We start from the raw sequence: 14575 nt of genomic DNA on the forward strand, positions 1-14575 counted from the left end.
AGACGTCTGGTCTAGTGAATAAAAGAGCAACAATTTGGCATTGTTAGTAAGCATGGTGTAACATTTCTATTGGACAGATATTAAAAAATGCATCATGCTAAATTATTTGACTGTTGGTTTTTTTAACAGTGAGAAGACTGCACTTTTGCTCTCCACACAAGCCAGCAATAAGCACTAAACTTTCATGTTTATGCGTGTCAAGAGTAATCAATCACTGCACTGCCTCGAGGGCATCCATGCTGCAGTGTAACTAATCTGCAGGCTCAGCAGCATTGGGCCTTAACCTTTGAGGAGCACAGTAGTGCAGCATGAGGTAAGTCCACTCATTTGCTCTATAGGGCTCCTTCAGTTGTCATGCAACACTTGCTTCTGTATGTGTGCAGACTATAGAGAGGATTGGAAGCCCCGGTGCTCGCACTAAATTAATGACCTAACAGCAGGGGGGATGTGATGGCCACAGTCCCTGTCAAACGCCTGGCCAGCTTTAAATGCCTGGCCAGCCTCAGACACATGTCTAATCCATCAGTGGCTTACTTTCACAACACATCTCTTCAAAACAAAGGCTAAATCGCTTAACAGCAATTCATTTTCTTCTGCAGTTCTTTTGTGTCCAATGGTTGGAGCATACAATCAATATGTGAAATAAACTAACTATAAACCTATACGAAGTTTATATATCTCGTTTATTTTTGAAGGAACTGTATTTGTGTTTCTTGTTTTGCTTATTTGCGTTACCATTGCGTTATTAGTGGTATGAAACAGGGACATTTCTTTCTTTACCTCTTGCTTGATCCGGTCTGTTTGTCATTGCGTCTCGTGAAGTGCTTTTTGTACTCAAATACAATTAAATCTCACAACATCTCTCTACAACGCGTATTCACGTTTTCACCATGCGTTCTCGCAGTTATCTTCCGGCAACACATGATCTCTCGCGAGATTTCAGATACTTCTCATAGAGCGAGACTTGGTTAGGCATAATAACAGGAAAAACGGTTAAAGCAAAAAGTTAAACAAATCAAGTGTTTTTATTTATTTGTATTAATAAAATAACACTTTAAGTAGTGTCATTTTCTTAATATTGCCAGTTGGTAAACATAAGCTAAGCCTCTCTGTTGAACTGCTAGATAGATTTACATTGCATCATGTTATGCAAAAGCAGCGTTCTTGCTCAATACTGGACATATGTCAATAATTGCTGTCCCCCTTTCGTCAAGAAATCATGGGGGACAAAGGAAAATACATGTGTTTATTGTCTTATGAAGAGCATAGCTTCAAGGGAGTGTGTTTCTGCAACAAAAAAAACTTGATTCAACGTCACACCTTCAATACAATTTTATTGAAAAAAAGTACCAATAAACAACAAGAAATCCAGAAAAAGATTTGTAGAGCAAAGCTCCATATGTACAGCATATTGCACTACATAACAAATTGTCCTTACTTCCATATATCAACAAACCAAAAAATATATATAAACACAAAAATGAGTGCACAGTAGAGTCTCGAAAACACACAGTCAATGTTTACAAAAATGCTACATTTTCGCTGGGTCTCATTTTCTTGGTATACAGAGAATGTGTGATAATCAAGACTTTGTTGAAACTGAGCAGTTAAAGGCATATTCCAGGGTTTTTAGAAATACATGTACACTTTATCTGTTTTTCAAAGAAGGGCAAACATTTCAAAGCTCATGAGCCAAGTAAACCACAACCATGAATTATGTTGGTTTTGTTTATACACCATGATGAGATGTGCAAGGAATGTTGCAAGTTCATTTTTATATAAAAAAATGCCCTTGATCTCATGGACTTCAAAAAGGATACTACCATGTCCTTGTTTAAAAAATCATTTCACAAGCGATGAATTGTCCTTGTAAAAGCATACCCTTTTTCTTAAGAAAATACATTTTAAAAAGTTAAGAAAGACCATGAAAAAGAAATGTTATTGTTAAAAAAATGTAAAATCAAAACCTTCCTCAAAAACTTCAACTTTATATAAAGTGGACTACAAAATTCAAGACACTGACGGTTTCCATAAAATACATGTCCCACTCTAGGGATTCTCCACACTCACGTATAATGTGATGAGTGCAGCTTGGGAACCTCATCTAACAAAAACATACAGGGCACCACGGTGGCTTGTTTCCCTTTCCAATAAATCAAACAGACCTTCAATCGGAGCCTACTTCGTCAATGCACAGATATATACGTCTGACACATGGCAAGATAAGCCCAACGGAACAATCCAGAGTATATTCTATACATTAACACACTACAGATAAGGGACCCATGGGATCTACAGAAACAAAGTACTTTCCAGTGCATGTTGATTACAACACAATAATCAAGAGTTGAACACATAAACAAACGCCCTGTGGCTTAATATGAAGGCAACCTTTTTCTGGGTGTTGGAAGCATTTATAATGTCATGTGTGTCATGAGCATCAGGTGGATGGGTATTAACTCTTTAATTACAAAGTAACGGTCATATTCTGTTGAAAACGCAAATTGCTGCTTTTCTGAACCACATTTGATGTATCTACGTATTAAGACTGGTAAATCAGGTAGTGGAAGGTAATAAAACAGGTCTGAATTGGTACGGCCCTTCCCTGGAAAATCCCAACCTTTTGCGTAAAATACTCTACCCAAAAATCTTTTTTTAAGAGTATCAAACACCTGTCCTATAGGCTTGAAAGGTGATGTTTTCTTCTTCATAAAGATCAGCAGCTGATGTCATGAGGAATTAAAGTAGGTTAGAATGTATTCCAATGATGGCAACAGTTACACTCTGGATATATGGATGAGAAATGGTCCTATTCAAAGCTGTGAAGCTCTGACAGAAGAGGTGCATTATGGTAGGTATAACAGTGATGTGCGAACATGCCATTATTGAAATCCATTGTAACCAACTTAAGTTCTGACTGACCAAGGCTATTGTTCTTCATAAAACGATAAACTTCAAACTTCTTAGAGCCTACTATGGTGAGCAATACTAAAAAAAATAAAAATAAGGTTGAGTGTCACATGCAACCTCAGGTACAATGCAGGCCAATCTGCTCTGCACAGTCAAACAACTGAGGCGTATACAAGTCCAAGACTGAAACAAAAACAAAAAAAGAATTGCACACACAGGTGTATACAGTAGAAATGGGCAAATATACAAAATAAATAAAATGGAAAACCAAATAAATTACAAATAAAAATGAACTGATGAATATTAGCCAAGTAATGAAGGAGCAGCACAAAGAGGAAGTCAGGAGCCCGTGGTGGGGCGGGGCGCTGCAGGACTGGCTCAGCGTTCAGGATCCGCAGGAAACTATAACCACAACCACACTCAGTGCACCTCACGCGCTACTACTACATGCTCAGCAGCCCCCGAGACCACCACAGACAGCAAGTCTGCCTCACACTCCTCAGTCAAACTGTACCTCAATATGTGTGTGCCGAGAAATTGGCCAATTTTACAACTGAAACGAAAATTAAAGGACTTGACGATACCTTGAGGGGTTTTATGGTAAACAAATGGATGAAGAAACTGCTCTTTTTCTAACCATGTGACAGATTCTCAAGGTCCCTGGTAGCCCACAAATTCTGTCCCTGAGAATGAGAGGAAACCCTAATTATGCAGTGATACACTTGACACATTTTAAGGAGCAAGTAATTACAGACCCCTGATATGTACTGCTCCTTGGGTCCAAAAGTTGGCCTGGGTTCAGCAATGTAGAATATAACAAACAGCATATTTAACAGTGTCTTTAAACATATTCATATTTCAACAATAATTACAGTCTTTTTCACGTGTGTGTTTGTGTCTGATGAGTGGCTAAACATGTCTGGATCTGAGCACCAAAGACAAAACAAGAGCACCCAATATCACAGAGTATAAAATGATGTAAAACCTCATAAAAAGTAGCCTGAGACGATCTGTTTCACAGATTGATTATGCAGTATGGTTTGGTCTTCAGAACACACACAGGCTGTGAAAAACAAACCAGGACAGAAACATTTCAATGGAATTGCGAGGCTCTAAGGTAACTCTACTGTAGTCTGAAACACTTCTGCGTGAAATATCCAAAATCCAATCCAGATCCCAGACTGTGTTCAGCCCGGTCTCAACATTGATTATTAGTCTTGGACATAAAGAGTGAATACATCTGAAATGTTGTGGCAAGAAAAAACAGTCATAACTGAAAACCTTCGTACAGGACAGAGGTTACCGTGGTAACAACTGTACTCTTGAAGGGTGTACGTTGTCTAGTGCAAAAACAGTGGATCCAGAGCTCCACTTCAAGGGCATGGAGGTCTGAAAACAATCACATGAACAGAACACACAGAAAACACAGGGAGAACTCCAACTGAGGGAACAACTGAGGGAAGAGTGCTTGATGACATTTAAATGAAAAGAACTATGGTAGACTTGGCCAAATGTCTCTATATACTTAAGGTAAAAAACACTTTGCTGGTATGAAAGTAAAACAACTTAACTCTAATGTTATAATTTAGTGCACAAGGGCTACTCCTCTTTGCAAAAGTCAGCACACATTAGACGAAATATCTTTTCATGGAGTTTCATGGTTATTTGTAATATGCTCCCTCAGCATACATACAAATGATGAATTACAGCTAACTGCTTTTTTAGAATTTGTTTCCAGTGTCAATAATCCTAATTACTAATATCAATATTAACTGTTGAGTGCTGGTGTGTCACCAGGCTTGTTTAGGCAGTCACTGATGTTCAAACTCCACCCTGATGATCAAGAAAAGATATTTAGATTACAAGGTGTGCAAACTTTTCATGAGCAGAAAAGTTGTTCCCGATACTTTAAATGAAATTGAGGGTGAAACGTAGTAATTACATACTGCAGCAAATGGAGTGAGAAACCAAAAAATCAACAGAAAGAAATAAAGAAAGATAAATGTTCCATTGAGGTGAGGTGCAAAATGCTTTGTTCTGAGAAGTTGCCTCTTTGGAAATTAGTTAAATCAACGTGTCTGGTCACCTGGGAAATGTCAGCAGATTCAACCCCCTTCATTCCCTAACCATCTCATCCCACCTCATCTCTACATGTATCAATACTCATTCTGGCAGAAGACATTGAATAAGGCATTCCCAGGGTCGGTGGAGGTCATTTAAGATGGATACATGTTGAAGTGCAAACAATTTAAGAAGAACAATGTACTATACAAAACCACTACACCACACGTATACCAAAATATGAACATTGTCCTGTAGAGGAAATCTCGGAGCGTCATGGCATCTTCTTGGAAAGAAAAAAACCTTGTATAAAAGTTGGTTGTCTCCGTCCCGCGGTGACCCTTTGTCTCCTTTCTTTTCCCCCCGCCAAAAACAGACCCGTGTTAGATTTGACAGTGCCATTAGGAGTCCAGTTACTCTGAGAGATGGGGAGACCCCCTCACCTCCGTGCTGCTCCCCCTCCTCCAGCAACGAGCCCCCTGTCGAACAGAAGGCTGAGCAGAGCTGCGGCCAGGCGCCACCACCTCCGCCCCTGGTTCCTTTGGTTTCGATGATACTGAAGCGACAAATGGAGACGAAACAAAGTTAGTGCCCTGGATTGGAACTCAAAAACAAAACAGTCACGCGTTTTCAGAGCGAGTTTTACTGTGTGTGCTGATTGACAGTGAACACAGCGAAAAGGGTCAACTGAGAAGAGGTTAAGTCAAAACTAGACACCGGAACGACGCTGATATTTTCACAACAGTCTGCTCCTGTCCCCAACAATACTTCTGAGAGAGGCCTCCCTCCTGAAACAATCCGAGCTTCCCAACAGACATTCCAAACCATGAACACATTCATCATTTGTTCTAATCTTCCTGGCGGAGACCTGGCCGCGCAGGAGGAGACTCTCTTTGCGAGCCAATTGGATTGTGAGCGATTAGGGGGATAATGTTATCTCTGTCATTGAGAAGTTGAGATAAGATAATTGCACTGAATAGGATTAGGGGGCCCTTGATGAGAGGCAGGGGGCTCTCTGGAAAACACGTATCTGCACGAGTGAGGTACAGTAGCTCATCTGTGGACAAAAGGCAGACTCCACCACGCCTGATAATGCTGCTGCTTTCACTGCTTTTTCATTATGATGGGAAAACGTTTATTCCCTTTTCAAAAAGAGAAAGGTACACGGCACTCTTATGGCAAATAGTCAACCACTTGTGGATTTTAAAAACATAGACACTGTTCATACATGTTAAAATAGAGTTAACAACAAAGTAACCCACCAACAGTCTTCTTCAGGGTGTAACCTTCAGCATACAACTTCTACTCAGCCCTATATAAACATGAATAAACAGTGCTTATGTTTTAAGATTTCACATTGATATAGCTGTTTGAATAATGGGGAAAAAAGGAGACATTTTGCCAGGAGAGTGCATATGGCCTTTTTCCTCTTTAAAACGGTGTGTTCTTCAAAAAAGAGCACCTTTGCTATAATCATCTGAACTTTTTTGGTATTGTTTACGAATGCCAACAATATTAGATGTGCCGTATTGATATGCCGGTTAAGGTGGTGTCCAAACATTGACCTAGTTAGCAGCTAAGAAGCGCCACTGTGATAGGCCCCTGGGTTTCCTGTGGTGAGCATTGCAGGGTGTTGCATAAGCTTCGCCAGGTTCCAACCAGCATGTTACTACTCACTTATTCTTACTTGCTTTTTGATCTAAAGGAAAATTAAGGGGTAGAAGAGAAAACAAAACATGGCAAGGGTTGCTATGAGTAGTGATAAAACCAGTTCTCTGTTGTGTGACATATTGAGTGCTTGCCTGGGGATATTTTGAGAAAGACCTGATAATGTGTGCTTCATATAAATATAGACAATATGTATTATGTGCGGCACAGAGTTGGCAGTCAGAATGGCTGAACTTGGAAGTATTTTGCATTCTACCTAAATAACATGAGACTAAAACTCTTGGGATCCAAAAAAAGAAAGGCAGAATGACAGCACATCTGAAATATGATTTATACTTTTAATATAAAGCAAAGGTTTGCAGGAGATATAGGGTGGATTGTCACGGTGCAAAGCTTGTGTGTATCCAACAAGCTACATGACAAGCAACTCCTCTTTACAAACAGAACAGAACGTCTTGTGACCTTTTGCCCTCCACTCTATCAGGCTGAGAGAGACAAAGGAGAGAGAGAGAGGAACAGAAAGAAGGAGAGCGAGAGAGAAAGAGAAAAATAGGTGTGCACAGGGCCTGTCACAACTTTAGTCATGAGTCACGCCACCAACTGTCAAAAGGAGAAACGGGCTCTAAATTTAGCCAGCGATAGGGGCAGAGTGTAGCCAGATGCTCGGTGTCGTCACGCCGACAGCAGCCTGATGTTCCTTATCTGTGTCCCATGCGGCTGTCTGTCCAGCCAGCTGCTCAGAAGCTCTGCCTTATCTCTTGAGCAAACAGGCCAGGCTCAGTAGCAAGACACTCTGGATTTGTCACATCAGGGAGGAGACAGGGAGGCAAGGAAAAACACCAACAAAGAGCAGCGGTATTGGATGATAAATGGACATCGCTGTGAACAAACATCAGCGTGCAATAATGACTGGAAAGTAAATATCCAAAGCTGGCTTCATGTGTTTTCATTTCCAGTGCAACTCCACTCCCCCCCTGTACAAGTGCTGAAAGGAGAGAGTGCCGTGCCCTCATTGGAACAGTAAAGAGATAAAGCTGCAAACACTGCGTGCAGACACACACACACACACACTCACACACACACACACACACACACACACACACACACACACACACACACACACACACACACACACACACACACACACACACCACACACACACACACACACACACACACACACACACACACACACACACACACACACACACACACACACACACACACACACACACACACACACACACACACACACACACACACACACACACACAACACACACACACACACACACACACACACACACACACACACACACACACACACACACACACACACGGGCGATATTCAACCCTTCTTTCAACACCTCCTAGTCGTCTCTCTTAAAAAAACATGGGGATGAAACCCAACTCTGCTCCTTGCCCTGTGCAGGCTGGAGCCGCCTTCCTGCCATTGTGACACTCATTATTGCCTTGTCTCAAATGGCGGGGCCGGCTAATGTCAGCCATCCTCTGGGGACCCCCGCGTCCCCTCAAGCCCTCTCTGACAGAGGAGCAATTTATCTGTCAGCATCCACCAGCACTCCGTCGCTACCTAATCCCTCCTTTGGCCAGGGGCCTCGGGCTCCCATGGAGAACGCTCCCAGCCACGCTGCTCTCAGATCCATCACGATGATGGCAGTCAGAGGCACTTGGATGGCTCTGGGACAAGTGTCTGCACTGAAAACACTGCAATCACCTACTGACAGGAGCACTGAGACCTGACACACAGTTACTCTGTTATTGAGTGAGGGGTTTTCTTACTGACTGTGTGATGGGAAGATCTGAGACAGTAAAATGCAGAAAAACAAGTATGGGTGTATTCGTGCAAGAGCATTTACAGGAGCCAATTAAATTAATTTCACAACAGAAATGTCAATTAAAGAGACTGATATGGAATCACACATCCCTTTCACTGTCAGTGTCTATATATTTGACTTTTTAGATCTGTTTTAGATCTATTTTGAGATGTTATATTCTATGTTTGGTTTTTTTTTCTACTCTTTTTCATTTTCACACTATGTGCAAGGCCTTGTTTTAACATGCTGCTGTGACGAAAACATTTCCGAAATTAAGATCAACAAAGTCAATCTTATCTTATCCAAGACCGCACACCAGCGTCTGGGGTTTTAAATCATCATCATCCCTCAGCATAAAACAGCCACAGACCCACACAGAGACTTACTTAAAGTGTCAACACACTGCTCTCTATGCAAGTTAGCAATTCTCACAAAAATATTACTCTCTTAATCACACTATATTGGCATTTGTGTCACACGCTGCTTCAGGAAATGATTTCACGGGGCCGCTCTCACTCTGACTGTCCTCTCCGCCGTTTACTCAACAAGCAAAAGGAGTTGCTACCACTTCCTCATCCCCTGACCCGGGCCCGTCGCCGCTGTGCGTCAGTAGGTACCGACCACACACGCAACCCGGGTGTCTGACTGTCTGGATGTCTGTGTGCATTTGCCAGTGTCACAATACATGAGTCATGCTGAGCTCCAGGGGTGTATAAATAACTTGATAAGCGCATGAGAAAATCTGAAACTGTCTCGCACAAATATATCGAGTGCCGGGTGGGGAGGTTTCAAGACAACTGAAGATTGTTGCTTCTTCATTTCTTCATATACATGCATCAATATGGAACCCCCCCGCCCCCCCTCTCTCTATAGCTGAGAGGACCTCTCTCGTCCCCCCGGGGGCTCACGCGCAGAGCTTCGGGTTTCAACATGTTTACCTTCTCGCGCCACTTCTGCTTTCTCCTGAACGTAGTGTGGATGAATGTGCACGTGTAAATAAATGCGTGCCAGACTCTGTGCACTTGTGCAACAGGAGACTCAGCAGAAACTCTCCTGAAGGTTTGTTTATATTGTTGATGTTACAGCCAATGATACAACAGTGTGTCACGGTTGTACAACACTCCCACATTTGTGCAGCAGACTCGGACAGTGTCACCCTGACCACACCACAATGTGTTGTTCCAGGCCAGGCATCCTCCATGCCACTTGCCTCTGCAGCACACAGAGGAAACAGGGGGAAAAGAGAGAGAATGAGAAGGAGAGCAATAAACAGGAAGAGGAGGCAGGGGGAGGGCCGGCCTGGGGTTAGGGAGATGGGGGAAGGGTTGTCCATGTTCAGCAATGTTTTTGGCTTGAGGGAAGGGAGGGGGTGAAGCGCTGGGCTCTGTAGGTCCTGCATGTGTGCAACCACTCCAAAACAAATATGTGGCAAACACAATAAAAGAGAGCAAACTTTTGTCCCAACATAAATCCTTAAGACACACACACACACAAACACACACAAACACACACATAACCACGTCTAGTTTGATGGCAGTAGTTATTCTTAATCAGCACTTTTGTAGATCCAGTGGAAGACCCATATGCTACTGATTTATTGAGCCATAATCAAAACAAAACGTAGCATTATCTTTACTTTTCAGTTTACAACTGAGGCCCAGCTGTCTCCAGTCCACAATACACAAATCACTTTTAACTGAGCGCACAGCTCCTCATAAGGGGGCAACTAACTTACAAAACATTGTAAAGATAAAGAAAAGTCTCTCCTTCACCTTCAAATAAGTTCATGTGCAGTATTTTGTTTCTAAAGAAGCTTCTGTAACTAATTAAATGTTCCTATTGCATGAAGAATAATGAGGTGTAAAACTATTTACTGCTGCTACTGTATGTTGTAAAGGTGAGGAACTGAGAAGTGTTCATTGTATATTTATCATATGGTTATTAGGATAAGGGGTTGATGTTATTATAGTATATCCGCCTGGCTTTACTGCATTTTATTAGGTCAGCTCAGCTCGAGAGTCAAAATAATAGAAAAAAATTTGTTTGCATGCTGCCAATCACAGGTTACAATCTATTAAACACTTTAAAAACTGTCAGGAATATTTATAAGATCTATAAATCAGGATAGCCAGAGGTAACACTTGTTGAAGTGCACTAAAGGGAGATTCTGTCACTGCTCGGGGTATTATTGACCAGCTGCACTTGTTTACTGCCGTCAAACTAGAGGCCGAAGCAGTCTGTCTGGAGTTTGTACAGTCAGCAGGATGCACATTTCCTCCTCACCAGTTGAAGGTGTTCCCGGTGAAACTGGTCTCCTATCAGCTGGAGTTTCTGGCCAATAACGGCCTCCACGCTGCGGGCCACAGGCTGCTGCCGGGGAAGCTGCTCCATGCCGTTTGGCTCCCCTTCACTCTCCTGTCTCCTCGCTTCCTGATCCCCAACGAGCTCAAAGCGTGCCGGGAAGTGCAATCGAAAACCCGCGTTGCCTGTTGAGTGTCAAGGCTGAGACTTATTAGTTTGTCAACAACCATTTAGAAATATATAAGTGCAGCAATGACACATTAATTTGTTTTTCTGCCTTTATTTGGTCTATGACAATGATGCAACAGGTGCAAGTATTGCTGAACATGTCAGATTGCTCGGCTTTAACCACAACTGTGTGTTTTTAGTTATCAACACTGAATCATTGAAGTGTTTCATAAGTCACTCAAACACAACATGACACAGATTTGAGGTCAGTCAGTCACTATAGAGTTACTCTGGAATGATTTCTGTTATATGGCGCCAATGTAACTTTGCTGTCAGTGATAATCAGTTCCCTGTGCAGTTGCTGCGTACACAGGTAAGCACTTCTGTCACTTCCTGTCACATCACACTGCCTGTCTGGCGCCCTTTGAATAGCAAAGCAGCTGGGTACACTCCATTCAGACCATAAAAGCAACTGTGATCACGACTATCAGGCGCCAGGGGTGAGATTACTGCAGCAGCATTATGTGTTACCCACTCTTGACTGTAAGTCTCACATCGTAGTTTCGAGCTGCTTTTTTATAACACTGGTTATCACGCACACGACTATGTTCCCTTATCTCTTTTGAAATACAGTGTGTTGTCAGCCTCACCGTAGAAGAGTGGTCTGGGCTCTTCTGCAACGCCACAGGGCAGCATGCCGTTGTCGGGTGCCAGCGCAGGGCCAGGTGTCTGTGTGCCCCGCTCTTCACACTTTATCTCCCTGAATGTGGTGCGCCAGCAGTGGGGGTCCTGCTCAAACACATCATCATCCTCATCGTCCATACGGGGTCACTTGAAGATCAGCAGCCTAGAAAGTAACAAGACAAAGGAGAAAAGTTTACAGCTGAATGTAGAACAGCGAGTTCATAAATCATTCCCTTCACTAATGATGGTAACCTTGGACGAGTCTGCATTAGGCCTGATGAGATGATCTCAGACACATTCATTATCCCTCGCAAGCATTCATTATGATTATAGACAACCTGTCTGGTTTATAATGAGTGCCCTCAAATCAATAAAACCACACTGAACAAGTTGTGGGAGAGAAAAAAAGCACAAGATCCGCCTTCACTTGTGGCAAAGAGCTCAGTGCTTATTTAGACAAATGGCTCTGTTCTTCTCGTGATGAAACCACACAATTCACTGCGGTTAGGCGACTCGGTTGAGCCACATTTACATAAATGGGAGTTTGGCTGAGTGAGTTAAAGGAGAGGTAGAATCTTTAATGTGTGCTAAGCTGCCCTGTGGACAGTAGGGATGTGTATTGGCAAGGGAATATGGAATGCATTATGATACAGGGGTTAAAATACAATATATTACAATAACCAATAGCATAAGCACGGAAATAAGTTGGGATTTTTCTGACAGTGAAAATGAACACACCACTATAAGTAAAAAATCGAAGTTTAAAAAAGGTTTTGAATTTGCATTGATTTACACATACTTACAATGTCCAATATCATAGCTTTACTTTTTCTGCAATACGAGCCACTGTGTGCCACAATCTACTCATATCTCATTATATCAATACTCAAGTGTATGCATATTTAACACCTCTAGCTGACAGCAGCCTGGCTTCTTTAATAACAGTCTCATGATTACAACCAGGATTAGAGGTCGTTTATTATATTTCAAAGCAAACAATTGCAGGTAGCAGAGCTCAGTGCCTGTAATGATATCAGAAATGTACACAATGTGTAAACTTGATTATAGGAATACATAATACACATGATTGTAAATCCTTAAGGACAACTCTACCAGAGGGAAGAATCTCAAGGAGCACTTGGGAATCTCTCCAGTGTCAATGAAGCACTGAATTCAACCCTGAATCTTAATAGGAGGTCAGAGAGTTGTCAAAATATGGATGAAATTCAAGTTGCCTCAACAATTAACCCCCAAGTCACAATGGAGTTGTAATACAGGGTTAGACTACTACCACACTTCCAAATTAGGGTCCACAGCAAAAGGGTAATGACAGTCTGTAAGGAAAACCCGAAGCCACTCTCCCTACCCTGGTCTGTCAGCTCGCCAGCTCGTCTGAGAAGGAGTTCTCATTTCTGCACCCAACATAAGCAGATTGGCCAGTCTCTAGCATGCCCAGACCTCACGATATACTGTGTGCGATCACAATAAACCCTGTGTGTAAAACCACTTAATGCTTTGTTTTGACAAACATAGAGTAAGAACATGGGAGGCTCATATGGAAAAAAAGACTTAATCTGAATGTGCAGATCCCCAGGATAGCTCTCTGCAGCGCTCCACTGTCCAGGCAGTGAGCCGTGTTTGTGTCAGACAGTAGCTCCCCCTGCTGCAGACTGCACCACCCGAACAAAAGGGAAGGAGGGAGAGTGGGGGTGAGGCAGCTCTGTTGACACAGTTTCTACCCACTGGCTTCATAAACCTCACATCACACCATTTTCTATTATGTGTTACATTATGCACAACGACCTTAAATAACACGAGCTCATCAAGCGGTGTCGGAGTCTCGCGATACTTTTTAATCCCCCAAAAAATTATTGGTTATACACCAGATAACCATATCAATAAGAATTATAAACATGCATTAAATCAGATAGTAAAACAGAGTGGGATGATTTAAAATAAAGAGAGAGAATTGGAAAATAATTGTTTAGATTGGGCTACATAGCGTGCATTTACATTATGTAATAACACGTTTACACGCGTACATGGTTTTAATCTATGGCGAAAACGGCTGTCATTACATTTTAATACAGACTGAAACACGACAGAGAAACATTCGCCGCAAAAAACAGAGCTGCAGTCTGAAGTCCATTCACCGACAGAGCTCTGTAAACCGGGAAAGCCGGTAAAATTCAAATTGTTGTTGTTTGACAGACAGGCTTAGTTACACTTAAAACGGTCTCTAACCCGGCCGCGTTGACGTTTCGATACAATAATTACCTCAACGCTGTCGAAACAAGTGTTTGCAGCTGTTTGAACGACAACAGCGACACGTTGTTTGTTGCTTCTTCCAAGGACGCGGATGTTATTAAACGTTAAAACTCGTGCCGACAAGCTGCTTACAGTGCGTACCGAAGAAAGACACGTAAATGTGTTTTTGAGGAACTTACCACAAAGATGGGCTTCGTTGATAAGGTTGTCTATTACAGAGAAAAAGGGGCAACGAGTTCAATATCCTGGCAAGTCAATCGAGTTTAGTCCGTATCAGCTCCACGACTACTTCCATTCTGTGAGGGAAAATGCAGCGAGCCGATATCATTTCGCCGACGTCAGCTCCACACTGACTCCGCCGCCGGGGCGTGGCGCAGAAAGTTAGTAAATAAAACCTCCTTGAAACGCGAGTGTTTCTGTCCTCCCGACTGTATGCACCTCGGAGGAGGCGGAGCCAGCCCCTTTAAAGGTAATTTACATCCAGACCCTGTAACCAATCGTCTTGTTTGTTGTTGTCCCGCCTTCTCCAGCGCGTATTCAGACACGTGGATGGGAAATTCCCCGTAGCACGAGACCGCTTTCGCTACTACTGTGCGTGCTCATCTGTTCTGTTAAGATCTCACATGGCAAGGACATTAAAGAGAAACTATAAAGATCCACACATGTTTCTACAATGTGT

General features: G+C 42.4%; 1 protein-coding gene across 1 annotated transcript; it reads right to left on the reverse strand.

Moving 5' to 3' along the window:
- Positions 1–1317: 1317 nt before the first annotated feature.
- LOC117475589 (bcl-2-modifying factor-like) lies at positions 1318–14271 on the reverse strand. Its single transcript, XM_034121924.1, has 4 exons — positions 14076–14271; positions 11595–11791; positions 10759–10961; positions 1318–5527 (listed from the first exon to the last, which is right to left on the reverse strand). The coding sequence occupies exons 2-4, from the start codon at positions 11764–11766 to the stop codon at positions 5411–5413; spliced, it is 492 nt and encodes a 163-aa protein (XP_033977815.1). The 5' UTR covers positions 11767–11791; positions 14076–14271; the 3' UTR covers positions 1318–5410.
- Positions 14272–14575: the final 304 nt, after the last annotated feature.

The sequence above is a fragment of the Trematomus bernacchii genome, unplaced genomic scaffold, assembly GCF_902827165.1.
Source record: "Trematomus bernacchii unplaced genomic scaffold, fTreBer1.1, whole genome shotgun sequence".
In the NCBI taxonomy this organism is placed as follows: Eukaryota; Metazoa; Chordata; class Actinopteri; order Perciformes; family Nototheniidae; genus Trematomus; species Trematomus bernacchii.

Excerpts from the sequence above, each read along its gene's own strand:
- LOC117475589 (XM_034121924.1), bottom strand. The coding sequence starts at position 11,766 with ATGGACGATGAGGATGATGATGTGTTTGAGCAGGACCCCCACTGCTGG. Across the intron at positions 10,962-11,594 it reads GCCCAGACCACTCTTCTACG|GCAACGCGGGTTTTCGATTG; the intron begins GTGAGGCTGACA and ends GACACTCAACAG. Across the intron at positions 5,528-10,758 it reads ACCGGGAACACCTTCAACTG|TATCATCGAAACCAAAGGAA; the intron begins GTGAGGAGGAAA and ends TTGTCGCTTCAG.